The 17,123-nt window shown below is 36.3% G+C and overlaps 1 protein-coding gene across 1 annotated transcript in view; it reads right to left on the minus strand.

The window, feature by feature from the left end:
* Nucleotides 1-17,123, minus strand: part of ptpn20 (protein tyrosine phosphatase non-receptor type 20) — a 34,144-nt gene that overhangs the window by 15,509 nt on the left and 1,512 nt on the right. The window contains exons 4-32 of the mRNA XM_053679042.1: nucleotides 16,853-17,032; nucleotides 16,696-16,771; nucleotides 14,927-15,016; nucleotides 14,094-14,172; nucleotides 13,852-14,002; nucleotides 13,675-13,746; nucleotides 13,389-13,563; nucleotides 13,129-13,264; nucleotides 12,862-13,000; nucleotides 12,574-12,726; nucleotides 12,223-12,408; nucleotides 10,622-10,781; nucleotides 10,227-10,467; nucleotides 10,019-10,113; nucleotides 9,851-9,928; nucleotides 9,583-9,690; nucleotides 9,379-9,495; nucleotides 9,092-9,282; nucleotides 7,742-7,843; nucleotides 7,478-7,571; nucleotides 7,134-7,219; nucleotides 6,434-6,623; nucleotides 5,844-6,049; nucleotides 5,068-5,166; nucleotides 4,536-4,978; nucleotides 1,975-2,275; nucleotides 1,647-1,817; nucleotides 1,236-1,410; nucleotides 324-534 (exon numbers count right to left, since the gene is read on the minus strand). Coding sequence (XP_053535017.1) covers nucleotides 324-534; nucleotides 1,236-1,410; nucleotides 1,647-1,817; nucleotides 1,975-2,275; nucleotides 4,536-4,978; nucleotides 5,068-5,166; nucleotides 5,844-6,049; nucleotides 6,434-6,623; nucleotides 7,134-7,219; nucleotides 7,478-7,571; nucleotides 7,742-7,843; nucleotides 9,092-9,282; nucleotides 9,379-9,495; nucleotides 9,583-9,690; nucleotides 9,851-9,928; nucleotides 10,019-10,113; nucleotides 10,227-10,467; nucleotides 10,622-10,781; nucleotides 12,223-12,408; nucleotides 12,574-12,726; nucleotides 12,862-13,000; nucleotides 13,129-13,264; nucleotides 13,389-13,563; nucleotides 13,675-13,746; nucleotides 13,852-14,002; nucleotides 14,094-14,172; nucleotides 14,927-15,016; nucleotides 16,696-16,771; nucleotides 16,853-17,032 — 4,505 coding nt within the window. The remainder of the gene's footprint in view (nucleotides 1-323; nucleotides 535-1,235; nucleotides 1,411-1,646; nucleotides 1,818-1,974; nucleotides 2,276-4,535; nucleotides 4,979-5,067; nucleotides 5,167-5,843; nucleotides 6,050-6,433; nucleotides 6,624-7,133; nucleotides 7,220-7,477; nucleotides 7,572-7,741; nucleotides 7,844-9,091; nucleotides 9,283-9,378; nucleotides 9,496-9,582; nucleotides 9,691-9,850; nucleotides 9,929-10,018; nucleotides 10,114-10,226; nucleotides 10,468-10,621; nucleotides 10,782-12,222; nucleotides 12,409-12,573; nucleotides 12,727-12,861; nucleotides 13,001-13,128; nucleotides 13,265-13,388; nucleotides 13,564-13,674; nucleotides 13,747-13,851; nucleotides 14,003-14,093; nucleotides 14,173-14,926; nucleotides 15,017-16,695; nucleotides 16,772-16,852; nucleotides 17,033-17,123) is intronic.

Raw genomic sequence — 17,123 nt, forward strand, 5'->3', positions numbered from 1 at the left:
AGTGACCTTCATGAAGACCTTGCAGACAATGGATAGAAGGCTGATGTTGTGGTAGTTCTTGCATTCCCCATTGTTGACTTTCATCAAATTGGCACGATGACAGCCTCCTTCCAGATGATTCTGCATTCATGCATTCTGTATGACAGATCAGTTTCAGGAGCATATGGAGTCAATGCAGTAGGATGTCTCCTACAGCCTTGAGCACTTCAGTGGTTTTGAAAAAATATGCCCAGCTCAGTTTCTCCCATTTGAACCTTGGAAGCCTTTTGGTCACGTGGGCCATGAATTATAAAAAGGGCTAACAATGGTTTACAGTATCTCACCTCATGGCTTTGAGTTTGACTTTGTGGGAAGCATGTTCACAGGTCTTCACAGCATCTTCCAACGTCATTCCCAGGGTACACCTGCCACTAATGTAGACAATTCGGTCATTTGGCTGAATGCTGCCCTCCTCACTGGCAGGTGAGTTTGGCACCACTTCTTGAACATAAATCCCCTGCCATTTACTGCCAATGCCACCTCTGAGCTTAATTCCTGCATAGCAAAAACAAGACAACTGTAATTAAATAGAAGAAAGAGAAAGATATATTTATCTCTTTGATGTCACAGTTGTATAATTATCTATATATCCAACCAAACTACCAGAACTGAAGTACAGTATAGATTGAGTAGACTGGAATACACAAAGAAGACACGTGGTGTAAGATGTGCTCAATTCTATTTATATTCATGAATCAACACACATTCTTTAAAATCTACAGTACTGTGCAAAAGTCTTATGCACCCTAATGCACCCCAATTTTTAATTCTAATTTTGCCTTAGAAGTTTATTTTATGACTTTATAATATAATAATATAAATAATATAATATATTTATATTATTATAAACAGTACATTTAGATTGGGTAAGTAAAATATTTCCAAACATTACTTTTCCAACCAAAATTTGTGACATGTGACAGAAAAATGCTAGAAATGTTGGATGCTTAGAAAAACTTAACAGCCATATTCCTTATAAAACTGGTCAAATTATACCTGAGGGTACAGATGCATTTTTAAAGACAAAGGGTTGTCATGCCAAATATTGATTTTGTTCAGTTTAGTGCTGTTTACGGCTCTTTTTTAAATGTAGAAAATGTTATAGTAACTGCATTATTTTTTAAAACCATGTCAGCATTTATTTACACAAGACTTTTTCTCAGTACTCTATATATCGTCCATTTGTAATGCCTCACCCATTTGTCCAGAGGTGGGCTTGTATATGATAATGTCCTGAAGGCTGTCTGGTGGTGGAGGAGGCAAGAGGTTCTGTACAGCTCTGCCTAACACCATGTGGAGTCTTTTAGGGGAGTATCTCAGAATAGCCATGGCCACTTCATCAGACACATTGGTCACATAGTGACCATTCACCTGAAAAAAAATATGATATGAGTTAGTCAGACTTGCTAGATTACTAACTAGACTTTACTGACTAGATACAGTAGTAACTGTGTTTTGTAAAGTATCACTGAAATAAATAGAAAAATTAGAAACTATTAGAAAAATTGTATCACTGTTAATGGATGCATTTCCTGAATTTTTTGTCAGACTGAATCCATGGCTGTGAAATGGGCCAAGCATTTTTAATTATGATACATAATAAGTACCATGATTAGCCTGTCTCCCGCTCTGAGTCGGCCATCTGCCTTGGCTGGATTATCCAGGATTTCCTGTATGTAATAGCAATTGTCTAATTTACTCCTGGTGATAGTAAACCCAAAACTTCCACTTCTGGATTTAGTAAGGGTTACTGTCAGCTCAAACTCCTTAAACACTTCCTGTACAAAAAAATAAATAAATCAAAAACAAAACAAAACAAAACAAAACAAAAAAACCCCAGAAAATTAACCTTAGGACATCTTTTTATGTCTAAGCACATCAAATAATGCTACATCATATAAATTGTAAAAATTAACAAGTCTACACATCTTGTACCCTTCTAGGGTCTTCATCATCCTCCTCCTCATCATCATCCCAGCCATTGTTTGTGTTTGTTGAAGTGGGCTGAGCTAGAGGAGGGGGTGATTTTGTTGTTTTAGATGGACTGGTATGTGGAGAAGGTGAGGGAGGTAGTGGAAAAGGTGCAGGAGGGATCAAAGCATTGGTAGAGTCAGTGCTGCAGATTGGAGGACTAGCTGCAGTGGTGGTAATGGTCAAATATTCTTCATCAGCTAAGATATCCAGTCCATTGGCCATGAAGCATGCTCTACTTCCATCCAAATCCTCAGCAAGCTCACTGTAAGCACAAGTGATTATTAAATTATTTTGTATTGCACTACAAAGAGTCTACTACAAAGAATAGCATTTCTTTCAATAGATTAAACAATGTTAAATGATATTACATCAAATAAGATTGCAACATTCTTTACTTTTTTCATTTAAAATATAATAAAATAAAATAAAAATTATGAATATATGCTAAAAGCAGTACACCAAAATCAATCCTGTGTTCAATAACTCAAAAACATAGAATGGCAATTACAAAATTCACAATATTAAGAATCTTTCATAATTTCAAGATCGTGAGATATAATTTCAAGAAGCTAAAGGTTTTATTTTGTCTTCAAATAACAGAAATGGGCTTATAATTTTTTTTTTAGCTGCTCTGAGGTGGTATTAATTGGTCTATGCAGTTGTGACATCGTTAAGTGTGGTTTAGCAAATATCTTTGTGGATACTAAATTTATTTACATTGGCATGACTATATTTTACATCCTACATTTCTGTAGAAATGCCCTAAAATGTATATGCATTAAGACCAGGCTTGGGGAGTAACAGAATACATGTAACAGCACTACAAAATCAAGAAACAAAAATCTGGTAACTGTAGTCTGTTACAGTTAAGTAAAAAAACAAAATAATCATATTGCAGGTACATTTAGTAAAAAATTGTAATACTATCAGTATTACAATTTCTTTTCATTTAAAACCAAAGTAATTAATCTATTGACAAAACACAATATAGACAGCTGCTTGATTATAGTTCTGGTTCTCTCTTGCCAGTCATGACTCACATGATCAACGGCCTGGGGCATGCGCAAATAAATTTGGTAGAAATTTGGTAGATATTAACACAAATACATTCTCTTTTTTTATGACACGTAATCTTTTTCAGACCTTAAAAAAGCGTCCGGCCGGAATTTCTAAATTTGAGAAAATGTCCGGGATTCAGCTTTAGTTTCATTATGATGTGCTTATGGTCTAATTCATGTGTGCACATGTTTGCATTGCTTTAACCCCTCTCCGTAATTCCCACCTTCTCGTACACCATTTGGTCGATTATAAAAGGCTTGCAGCAACTATTGGCCAGATTCCTGCCTTTCAACCATTAGCCTACTCTCAGTGAACACACGTAGGTGAAGCGCTGTTGTATAGAGCTTCAAACAGTTGCTTGACAATAGCAGCAAATGACAGCTGTCCTGAGTCAAAACAATGCCCATTGAATACATCACAACTTTTTTGGAGCTGGGGTTGTAGGGTTGCACGAGGTCATTTTTAATTTCATGTTATCACATTGCTTCATATTACATGACCATTCAAAAGTGTAAATGATGGCAGTAGGTACACTCATGGCATCTGATATTGTATTTTATTCCATGGACATTCAAAATAATGTTTTGAAACGTGGTCAGAGTGAAACCAATTTTATTTATATATATTTATGTGATGCTAATAGTGTCTTTTTCAGTGAATTAAAGTCTGCATTCATAGTAATACTGTTTTAAATGCTATTAAGCCCCCCCCCACCTCAAAAAAAGGTCACAACAAATCCAAACAAACAAATCCAAACATTGAACATGTTTTTAAACTCTGAAATAAGATCTAAATAAAATTATTTTAGTATTTTAAATATTTTCATATTGCTTTTCTCTTGACATTATTTACATATCTGGCCTTGAAGTAATCAGATTACATTACTTTAATATGATGATACTTGGATTACTTTACTGATTACATTTTTTATGAAGTAGTTTGTAACTGTAACGGAATTCATTTTTAAAGTAACCCTCCCAACCCTGATTAAGACAAACATGCAAAACAGACAAGACATGTTATTTTGTTTAATTTGAAAAACACAGTCTTACTTACGTCCTGTTTGTAAATCAGCTTACACATTTTTGTTTCGTGGATATTGTCAAGTTTGCATGTGATTTTGTAGTAAATCATGGCCTTAGTGCTTAACAATTTAAATAATATATGTGGAATCACAATATTTTTCTTCAAAGAAGCAAATGGTTCACAATCTGAAGATTCGGGATTTTTAACAAAAAATTTCAAATAAGGATTTATTAAATACTTAAAATCTCCATATCTCCATTTTTAATTAATGTATTCCAGAATAACAAGCATCACCGAATTACTGTTGGATGAATAATAAAGTAGTTAGGTATTTGGGCTCTAGTGTAGTTCATATTTACTGTAGTGTCAACAGAACAGTATGACCTTGTGTGAGCCAGTCCTGTCTATATAAATCCAAATATAGTGTGGGAGAGTACCTGGTAATAGCTGAGCTGTGGTTGCTTTTTGAGGACATATTTGAGGACTCTTTTACTTCTGGCTCTGGGTTTGGGAATGTTGGAGAAGGTGCTAGTAAGAGTGGAGGTTGTACAGGGTTCGGGGTTGTTGTTGTGAGTGTGGTTGGTGTTTGGGAAAGAGAAGTGCCGGAGAGAACATGCTCCTCAACTGGATTTTCTTCTTGCTGTCCATCAGTAGATGGAGTAGGAGGAGATGACAGGGTGGATGGAGTCTCATCCTGTTCGCTGTCCTGTCTCTGATGAATTAATTGGACATTATGGGGTTTGGGTGAAGCACAGTCCTTCCTCTGGCATAGTGCTGTGTTTTTTTGTTGGAGTATTTCACTGAAGTCCGGAGAGACAGACTCCTCCCGCAGGTCTAACGACCGAGACCTCTGTTTTTTACTCGGAAATGGGGAAGGACTCTATCATAGAAAGATAACAAAAAATATTTATATGACACACTGGAATGACTTTTAAAAAGAGATCAAATTCACTGATTTTACAATCTTACCAGTGAGATGAAGTCCATCTCTGGAAGTTGGCCAGATGAAGGTCTGCAGATTAACAGCTTGAGCTCAGATGGTGTTCCCCGCAGCAGCTGTAGGACTTTCTGTTGGTGACATGAAACATCTTTAGCAGGCCTAGCTCTCAGAAAATACATACATTCCATATTCTTTAAAAAAAAAAAGGTACAAAACAATACCTTTCCTTATCACCAGGGTGTTACCATCAATGATACATCTTTTGTACATATTGATTGTACTGCCCCATGACAAGGAAAAGTACAGTTTGATCCTTTTATTCCTGAGAATACATAGTCCAGCATGTCTATCTTTTATACATACATACATAAATATATACATATATGTGTGTGTATATATATATATATATATATATATATATATATATATATATATATATATATATATATATATATGTGTGTGTGTGTGTGTGTGTGTGTGTGTGTGTGTGTGTGTGATTGTGATGTACCTTTTTTAAAAAAAGAAAAGAAAAGAATATTATCTTTAAAATGATATCAATACTTTAATTATTGGTTTGTGTTTCCATTTAAAATAATACACTGTATTATGAAGTATAAGCAAAGCTTTTTATTTCTTTTTTATTTATTATGTTTATTATTATTTTATTATTTATTATTATTTGATTTAACAGTTGAAGACTAAAATAACTCAACAATTAAAATGCCTAATCCTGATCTTCTGCCAGACACAATATGGTGTAATACATCATCTTTTCTTAAATATTACGTGTACATGAGCACAGTACCTCATAGGAAAGTCCTTTCACAGATTCTCCATTAACCGCGAGGATGACGTCTCCCTCCCTGAGTTGGCTGATCTCTTCAGACGACTGACCAGAGAACAGTTTCCTAATGCGCACTACACTTCCTTCCCCAGGACTAAAGTCACTGATGAGGAAGCTAAAGCCCAAAACACCTAGTCTCTTCTCTAGAGTCACCTCCAGAGTGTTCTCTAGCACCCAAAAAAGCAAACATACAGATGTATTTAACTACACAGGTCATACTAGCAGAAAGAGTGATTATTAGTGGTGGCATTATTTAAACATACAATATACATATGATTGATGTCGTGTTGTTTATATATGTTTTATGCTAACAATAATGTGTTATTGCATAAAATGTGATTGTTAATGTAATACATATAGTACTAAATTAATTCCAAACTTTTTAACCACATGCTCAAAAAACAATATAATTTTCAACCTTTATTTATTTATTTTTTTAAAATTTAGAGTTACATTTGCAGAACAGATAAGGCAGCTAGCCCAACAATGCTGTCAAATTTATTTGAAATGTCTCACTATGCTGCCTTCCTGCTCTCACCGCTGTTTCGTACCGTCTGACACAAAGCTGTAGTCCTTGGTCCTGACAGACAAGGGCGTTTCCATGGTAGTGTATTTGCCAGTGGGGGTGCTGGTGCTCTGTGCACTGAGGGATAATGGAGATTTCTGTCTTTTCACTGCGGACGGGGAACTGGAGGTCTCCATCACCAGAGGAGGCTCCCGCTCTAGAAGCAGAGACACAACCTAAAACAGAGCATTGCTCATTATAAATTATCAAAAAGGATTCTCCTACACAAAACTTTCTCAGTTTTTCTAGTGAAGATCTTTTAAAAACATTTATATAACAAAAGTAATGCCCTCAAACATCAATGAAATGTGACAATGTGACAGTCTGATAAACTCCTACAGAAAATGTTTACTCCAGGTTATTGTTGCTAAAGGTGGTTCTATAATTACAGGGCATTCTTATTTGTTCCCACCTGGTTTCTGAATCTTGGTTTGCTTTTTGGAAAGAAAATATTATATATTGAAATCTGTTGTGTTTTTCTGTTGTTACCTGAGGTTATTTGTTTATTTATAGAAGCTGGAGAGGACAATACAATTGTTATTTAGGCCCTGATGAATAAAAACATTGAATTCGAGGAAGATGTACTTTCTTTTTCCCATGACACTATGTAATTGTGAAGCCAATTATGCTGAAATTTTCCGTGTTAAAATGTTCTGTACATTTCAATGTTCTGTACAGTTCAGCACCTCTCCAGTTTTCTTCAAACAATCCACAGCTTGCTTGTGGGTGACACCTTGCAGGTTACAGCCATTCACCTCCAGTAGCCTATCACCTATAACACACACACACACACACACACACACACACACACACACACACACACACACACACACACACACACACACACACACAGGTGGGATAAATTAGGTAAGTAGTTGTAACTAATTAAAGTAGTCAAATGTACAGTTAATAACAAACCATACATATACAGTAGTTGTTGATGGGTTTATTTTTTTATTAACATAAAATATTGCTGTTTGGTGCCACAACTTAGTCATAGAGTGTATTCAAGATCAGTTTGTTTATATACCAGTCTGTATTCGACCATCCAGATCGGCAGCTCCTCCAGGTATCAGGCTTTTGATATAGATCCCTCCATGGCGCACACTGGTGTTGATGCCACCCTGGAAATGACTGACACTGACTTTTGTTCCAAAAGCTTATTTAAATATTTCAACTGTCTTTTTGTCTATTGGTAAGATGTACTTATCAGCATTAGATGACAATATATTGATATATTAAACTGTCTTGTTTTAATTTTTTCACATGTTAATTAAAACAAGTAAAGATTTACAGCAACACAGATGCCCAGGCTGCCATTGACTTTCTTGAGCTCCACACTGACCAAGTCACCTGGCCTGAGACTGGACTTAGAGGATGACCTAGAGAACACATCCTGCACAGGGAAGACAAGGAACAAGATCAGTCGTTCTGGCTCATATACACTGCCTTACGTAAGTATTCATCCTCCTTGAGTTTTCCTCCTTGAAAGTTGTAATGTTGCAACCTAGAATTGAAATGGACTTGGGATTTTTACCATTTGATTTACACAATGTGTCTAATGGGTCAGTACTTGGTAGTCCCATCTTTGGCTGCGATTATTGCTGCAAGTCATGGGGGATATGTCTCCACAAGATTTACACATTTTAATCCATATTTTTGCCCATTCTTCTGGGTGAAATTGCTCAAGCTCTGTTAGATTGGATGGAGACAGTTAGTGAACGACAATGTTCAGGTTTTTCCCCAATCTCAATCAGATTGAGGTCTGAGCTTTGTCTGGTATAATCAAATAAGCTCAGGTTTGAACCACTCCTATGTTGCTTTGACAGTATGCATATGGTTGTTGTCCTGAAGGTGAACCACACCGGTTCCACATGTCTCATGGCAGACTGGAACAGATTTTCTTCTAGGACTGTCCCGTAGTTGACTCTATGCCCTCAACCTCAACCAGTTTTCCAGTCCCTGCTGATGAAAAGCATCTCCACAACAACACAGTGCTACTACCACCATGCTTCACTGAGGGGATAGCATTCTCTGTTTACTGTGTATGTCTTTTGACAAACATCAAACTTTTATTTTATTTTTTTAAATTATGGCTTTCTTCTTTCTTTCTTCCCCTGGCCACTTGATTGTTTCCCTGACTCCTCAATGCAGAGTCAGTATTGTGCCAAATTATTCCCATTTTTAATAATAGATGGGATGTTCAAAGTTTGGGATGTTTTGCTTATAATCAAGCAAAAATTGTCCTGGACATGGTTTGGTATCTGGGGCCTTCCAGGAACAGGTATATTTATATTGATATCACGTGACCCTTTAACTGCACACAGGTGAACTCCATTCAACTAATTATGTGACTTCTGATAGCACCTGGCACCAGAACTAATATAATCCTTTCACAGTAATGTAGGTGAATACTTTTGCAATCAAAAATATATATATATTTTTTAAATAATTATTGTGCGCTTTATACATTTTCCCCCTACTTCAATATTATAGGTTATTTTGTGAAGCTTTCTGATATATAATTCCAAATAAGTCCATTTCATTTCCAGGTTATAATGCTACAAAATGTGGAAAGGTTTAAGTTGAGTGAATACTTACAGCAAGAAACAGAAATAACTGTCTTCACCAAATAACTTCATACCTTAGTATCTAGAATTCGTACAACAGGGATATGTAACTTTTTTCCCATTTTGGGAGTGACAGTGTTGGATTCAGTGTCCTCTTTCACTGTCTTGTTCTCTGCATTCTGGGTAATCCGAGAGTCAGAGCCTCTCTCCAGCATCAGCCCTAGGTTGCCAGGAGTCAGAGAGCTTTTACGGTCCCCAAACTCATCTGATAATACAACAGTAAAAAAAATGTTCTGTTTTAAACAATGCTAACATTGCATAAACATTTAAACAATTAAATAATTACAATATCAAGATATACATTTTGGTTGAGACACTATAAGATCCACTTCATCTGGGCTGTTCTGTAAGATGGCAGCAGCTGCACTGAAAGTTACTCCTTCCAGACTGGTCTTATTAAGAGAAATCAGTCGTCCTCCTATATAAAAAAACATTGTAAAAAGTAAATGTGAAACCTGTAGAGTGTGAATCCACTGGGTATTGAAAAGGGGGAAAAAATTCCTACCTGGCCTGATTCTGCCATCTTTATCAGCTGGCCCATCAGGTATGATGGATGCGATGAAGATTCCGAGATCTAATTTTCCTGTATTGTCCTCTCCAACTATTATAAATCCTGTCATAAAAAGGGGCATGCATTATGACTGTTATATAACATAATATTTGTTTGTCTGGCTGGTAATATATTAGGCAGCTTTTCACATTGGAAAGGAGGAGGCATTGTCAAACCATTCAATTCATAACAGTTCTGCTACTATTACACGAAATTCAATTACCAAAGCCGTGTTTTGGATCTTTCTTCAATGTAACACAGATAATTTCTCTTTCTGGTGGAGTTCTAACAGGAGTGTCGACTGTCAAAACAAAAAAGTTGTTTAAAGTGACAGCATACTTGCAATTAAAATCCATTAACATGAAAAACAGACGTAAGTGCATGAGATTACCTCTGGATGAGACTGAGTAAGGCTCGGAGTCTTGCCTTTGCAGGGAGACGTTCGACATTATCCGATAAATTGGCGAACCAAAGCTCTCTGGGGAGCTGAGAGAAAGAAAGCAAGAATTATAATGACTAGCTCATGCTGTACCATATGTGAATGTCTCGTCCCCATGTTTATGAAAAACACATGTGGTTATGTGAAGTGCTCTCAGTACCTGCAGCTCTCACTTGGTTTCGTCAGTTCTTTCAGACTTCTTATTCCGGCAATGTCATGTGTTTTGTGCAGGTCTCTTGACTGCTGGATTTTGGCTGAAAGGTCATCGCATGACTTGCTTATGGAGTTTATAGATGATATGCTCAGACCAACATTATTTAGCCCAACTTCTGAACATGACATCCTCTTCAACAGGTTTTGTCGAGCACGCCATATCAAAGGATGTTTCACTTTGTTGCCATCTGGAGCAAATAAAATACTCTAAATTGCAGTCTAGGATATTGGAAGAGCACTCAGACAATTACTATATTATAGTCCCTTTTGAAAATAAATTTTATTACCACAGTGGTTAAATGTGACAGAGCAGGAGTAATAGGAATTATTTAATGAAAGCACCTGATGCTGAACTGTAGGTGAGCTGTCGAGAAGTCATCTCACTATGGAATTTGTGCTGAGCAGAGCAGAGGTCCAGGAGGTATTGTGCTATCTTGGAACTCTCAGTTACAAAGGAGTGCTTTTTCCCACTGGGGCCACATTCTACAGTGAATTTCCGCCACTACAGGAGAGAAAGAAAAGCAGAACAACATTACCATTATATATGCTGTATTATCACATGCACTTCTGGTTTATTTAAAATATATTATTGTTTTCCAGAGAAAATGTACATTTAATTTTTCTGTAAATATTTAAAGAACACTTTTAAGGATATGTTCATCAATGTCTGGGTAATCTCAAGGACAAACAATGAGAATGCAATCTGGTCTCTTCTCTGAGATTAAGAACCTTATACTATTCTCTTTATTAGGAACTCTATACTAATACTGGCTAGGACCTCCCTTTGCTCTCAAAACAGCCTCAGTTCTTCATGTCATTGATTCCACAAGATGATGGAAACAGTCCTTTGAGATTCTGGTCCATGTTGACATGCATGATTGCATCACACAATTCCTGCAGATTTTTCAGGTGCAGTTTCATGCTGTAAATCTCCCGGTCTACCACATCCCAAAGGTGTTCTATTGAATTTAGATCTGGTGACTGGGAAGACCACTGAAGATCATTGAACTCAAGTGATATTTGATTGGTATTAAGTGGCCAAATGTGTGCCAAGAATCATTCCCCACAACATTACACTACCTCCACCATCCTGGAATATTGGCACAAGGCAGGTTGGATTGATGGATATATTTGTAGAATAAATTTGTATTCAATAAAATGTTGTCCAGAGGATAGTGGATGATGTGTTAAGATTCACTTGCAATTATTAGCATCTAACACAAACTCTCAAACTGCACATTATAGTACATGCCTTTTCTTCTGATCCTCCACCCAGCTCAACTATCAGTTATTACTGTCTTCTGTTTCTTCAAAATATGATATTTAAACTGATCTGTGGTCTAAATCACAGTTTTTCGGTGCTAAAAGATTTGTTATCATCAAGTTCAGCTAATTTAATATAACCATTTGATGGTCTTTCATTTGAACTCCTTTAACTAACATTTGCATTTTTTTATAATGCTGTCTTTAAGCAGTTTAATTATTATATATTTAAGTTCATTGGTAATATCTCCTTCAGGGAATGGGTTCAAAAATAAAGTCAGTGTTACATTTGCACAGCTTTTTTGTAAAATGTATGAACACACAAAAAAGTGGACATACATAAAATAATACTATTAATAGTAATATTTGTTTTGTTGTAAGTTCATAATGAATATATTAGATAAAATTGCTTATATTAACATATTTTCAAATGCTATAACATTGCTTTTTGCAGTGTTTTGCTTAATCAGGCGGAAATATCTGCATTGACACAAACACACAAAAATATAGAATTGCATTGTTCACCTGCCTTTGAACAGTAAATAGATCCAATTTTGAATCATTTATGAGAAACATTTCACTGTTAACATCGGTTCAGCTAATTTATAGCCACCAAACTTTGTTATTTTACTCTGTATAAAATACAATTTAGAAGTGAGTTTTACAGTTGTTGTACTCACACTTGTGGAAACACTGTCAATTTCAGACCACTGAAATCTGCGGATTAATATACGACAGTTGTTCTTGACTTCATAAACCATAATTCCTTTGGCACAAACTCCAAGAAGGAGTTCTCCAATGGCAAGCTTCTTCTCTCGAGCAACTCGATGAAACAACACCCCATATTCCGGCAGCTGTTGTGCAATCTGTGGATGTGTGCCAGAATGTATTACTCAGGAGACAATATAAACTAAATATACTGTATTCTGACCTAAAAACTCTCAGCAACTGTTGTATTTCTAGAACTACCTAAACACTTATTATGACTGGTTCGATCTGCTGTGTAACATGCAATGAAACTAATTGATTACCTTTACAAATTCTATCTCCGCATCTTCTCGAAGAATATTTGCATTACTGGCATGTAACCTTGACAACTCATCCCTCACACAATGCATGGCCATTTTTTCCATCACTCTTTTTGGAATGTAGTGCTCCATCTGGAAGTAGTTCTTTCCATAAACCTGGATAAAATCAGTAACATTACTGCAAAATAAACAGTCCACAATAAAGTACGATGGAGGAAATGAAGTTGATATTCTGATCGTCCTCCAATCTACTAAATGCACAAACAATTAAAATGATACACTATATTTTACCTCTGGTATGTAGTCTCCAAACTCAGCCTGCAGAGCCAAGGCAGCAAGGAACATGGCACTGTCCTCACTACAGTACACTCTGCCCTCCAAAATATCTCTTCTCAGCTGGATATAGTACTGATGACGTGTGAGTTTGTGCCTTCCAGATCAAACAACAAGAGCTTATTGTCCTTTCCATAAATGTTAAGAGTAAATTGTCCTAAGTGAAACTTTGACCATGCAATTCAGACTTGTAGCAGACACAGTACTGCACAGATTAGCACTTACAATATGTAGGAGACATCATCAGCAAAAAATTTCACACGGAGAAACAGTGTGAATGTCGAAGTCGCTAATTTCTTCCAACAGTCTGGCGCCACTTTGGAGATTTTCGTCTCATGTTTCAAAAAGAAAAATTCATCATCTAGTCGAGATATAACATGCAAAGGCATTAAGTGATTAAAACAAACAAACAAAACAGCTGGTGACAAAGTGGAATTCTGAAAACTTTGAAAATAACTGTCAGACAGTAACAAAATTTATATTACCATCCATGAAAGCAAGGCCAAAGTAAAAATGCTCCACAAGGTTTGCATGAGCGACGACCATGTCGAAGACATCTCTTCCCCTAGACTTAATATCACATCTCACCACCATACACTGTGCATTTGGCATCATCACATTAACTTCCCTCTGAGATAAGGAAGACCTTCCTTTCTTTGACTGTATTGAATCACAGTATCAAAGAAAAAAGGAGCATTCACTCTAACTGGTATTACATAATGTGCTTTGACTAATCCTAAACATTATCTATGATATTAAAATAAAGTTTACCACTATAGATCCAGGCAGCTCTAAAATAATATGAGGCTCATCAGCCATTTTTGCAAACTCAGGTCCTAGACTCTGAAATCCAAAACACAGAAAACACATTATCATGAATATATAGAATAAAGAGATAAGTGTATATATTATAAAACAAACAAACAAAACAAAAATAGAAAAATGTACTTTTGTCTTCCTTTGGCTGAGGCTGACTGTAGACTCGCTGAGAGAAATAGAAGGGTTGGAAAGTCTATGTTCAGTTTTGCAGGGTGTGGTATGGTATGAATTCCTAGACAGCCAACTTTCATCTCCAATGTTATGAGCTCCATGTAGAAATCTGGGACATCAAATCAAAAGTTCTTCCAATCAGAGAAAAATATTTCTCTAACATCAACTTCTAGTCACTTCAAACTGTGTCAGATGTTTACCTGCTCTGAATGCTTTGGTAAACAGGAATCTGCGAGCATCTGTTTTTGAGGGACCAGGATTTCTGTTGATGTACAGCTGCTGGTCAACAAAACATACTATCTTAAAATACATCATACCCAAGTGATGTCTGCTTGTGATATTAGATTGGAGGGCTAAAATCTAATATCTATCAATCACTTGACAATGAACCTAATAGGGTTGAGTCTTGCATCATATGACAAGGACACATCAATAGAATAAAAAGAATGATGTGGGCAAATTATTATACACACACCCCTGCTGAACCCGCCGGGTTCACTGGACATGACAATGTCTCCTCTGTTTACTATTAGCTTCTCATTGGATCAGTACACCTATGACTGTATTTTACATGAGCTTTCTCAATCACTGCAGGTGGTGTGTTTCTGATGTGTCAGCATTATGGGATGAAAAAAAAATATTAGCCCAAAGGAAGATTACATGTGCTTCACCTGAGACAAAGCTGACTTATTGGCTGCATGAATTTACACTATGGCCTAGAATGAAATCAGCCTCAGCCTTGCTTCTTATAATTCTGTGTATTTGGTTTTTCGACCATTGGTAGTGCTGTTGCGCTTCATTCCATAAAAACTAAAATAATCCACCTGAAAACCTGTTAACAGCAAATAATTTGGCTCCTGTAGTAACCTGCCATATTTGACTAGACAATTTTGAAAAGCAAAATACAGCATGTTTTTGCTCATTGCTCAACTCATATAAAACCATTTCATACCCTTATTGGCAAAGAAATTCCACTCATTAAGCATACAATTGACACTGTAGAGACACTGTAGCAGGAAAATGCTTGGATCACCCTGTTTTAGCTCTGAGTCAAGTGACAGTCTGCGTCTCACTGCTGCACTTGCATTCCCTTCTGCATATGCAGGGTACGCTATCCGTTTTCCTGTCAAGCCAGTAGAGAAACAGATAATTAATCAAAGAGCTACTACACAAGCAGCAACGCATAACCTCACACAGACTGGATCTTTCCTTTATCTTAACAGCAGAACGCCACAACAAGGTCTAACTCTAAGCAGCTTACCTTAGGCTGATTATCAGTTTTCAGTCAGCTGTTCAGTTTATTGTAAACCTTTAATCCTATTTTGAATCCCTGGTTGGTATTAAGGCAAACATAACACGAGCACGGTTTAGTTTTACTATCCATCTTATGGCTAGCATATACTGTATCAGCATTATGTCCATGATGAGCAGTGAAAAAAGTATAAATCTTTAATGGATAAATATTAATGGATGAAGTGATATGAAATATGATGATAATAATATGAATAATAATATAATAATATTAAAGTGCATGCCATTTTGGGTTCTATTCAAGCATTATTTGTTTGAGATTTAATAGATCTCACTTTAGCTGCTTAATGTACTTCAGTAGTATCTCATCATCAGTTTTGCACACAATTAACTTTGACAACATTATAGGTTTCTTTATAAAAAATAAAAAATGCAAAATGATTAAAAGTATAATTTTTTGTGCAATATTGAACTAGATTAACAGCAACAGAAGCATTATAATACTGTTCAATAGCTCATAGCTACTGTAACTATGCAGGAAATAAGAAGAAATAAATGAGTAGTACTACAGGGAGTCCAAAAGTCAGAAACCAATGGGAATATGTTCAGCAAATATGAGCAAAATTTGAAAAAACATTAAATAGAGGCTGAGAAAATACATAGAGCATAATGGTGCAAAAGCATTTGTTGTAAGTAATAAATACAAAATTAAGTATATGTACTTTTACTCTCCTTGGTTTCTGACATTTCAGACACTGTATATTAACACCTAAGTCCTTACTATAATAATACTAATGAATACTGGGTAATTATTCATTAAGTAATAATAAAGTAATGCAGTAATTACTGAGATTTATATCTATTAGCTACCTACTGATTACTTATTGAGTAATTACAAAGTAATTCTCCAGAATTAATTAGCTGTTAATATGAGTGACTTATGTCTTACTATAGTACTACTCATTAATAAGGTATTGCTAAAAATTATTGAACCGTTTTGTAAAGTATTTACTCCCACTAGTTTGATGTCAAAGATATAAAAACAATGGCTACAGCACCTAAAATGTTATTAAATGTATATATTGTATAGCCATCCATCAATTTTCCATACTGCTTATCCTACACAGGGTCACAAGGGAGCCTGGAGCCTATCCCAGGGAACTCGGGTCACAAGACAGGGGACACCTTGGACGGGTTGCCAACCCATTGCAGGGCACAATCGCACACACATTCATACACTATGGACAATTTGTAAATGCCAATCATTTTGTGGGAGGAAACCAGAGTACCCAAAGTAAACCCTGAGGGACAGGGAGAACATGCAAACTCCAAGCACATAGGGTGGAGGCAGGATTCGAACCTACAATCCCGGAGGTATTTTTTTAAAAAATGAAACGATGGCATCATGATCTATGCTGAAGTCTTTGATTACTCAACCAGGAATGGCTTGGTTGATACTCATCATTATATCATGGTTCTAACATTTGGAAATATTAAAGTGATTAAATCCATGAACGTGTAGCTTTCTAAATACATTGCAAGCAGTCTTACCATGAAGTCTTTCTCTGACCATCAAACTTCTCCCACTTAGCTGCACAGTGTTCTCTGTGAGAGTGGGTTGGTCAACCTAAAGGCACACAAAAAAAGTATTAATAAAGTGACTCAAGTTGCTGTGAATCTTGAATGATTTGTTGTATTTAAGACACACAGAGTTTTGGAAGAGCTCTTCCACCAGCCGCTGGATGACTTTGTTGGGTGGCGGCAGGATTGAGGCTTTATGGTGTGATTCACAGGCCTCCAGGATGGTGCTGAGGTTCCCTCGCCAATGGGCCACATCCTCACACATGCTCAGGAGGAGGCGGTTCAGAGAATCACTTAGCTGAACAGGCTGCACATCGGAACAACACATTTTGTAGTCCAAAGATAAGTTATTCAACCAAACTAAATATCTATATGTAGCATTCTAATTAAATCTTCTT

The sequence above is a fragment of the Ictalurus punctatus genome, chromosome 3 (genome assembly GCF_001660625.3).
Source record: "Ictalurus punctatus breed USDA103 chromosome 3, Coco_2.0, whole genome shotgun sequence".
In the NCBI taxonomy this organism is placed as follows: domain Eukaryota; kingdom Metazoa; phylum Chordata; class Actinopteri; order Siluriformes; family Ictaluridae; genus Ictalurus; species Ictalurus punctatus.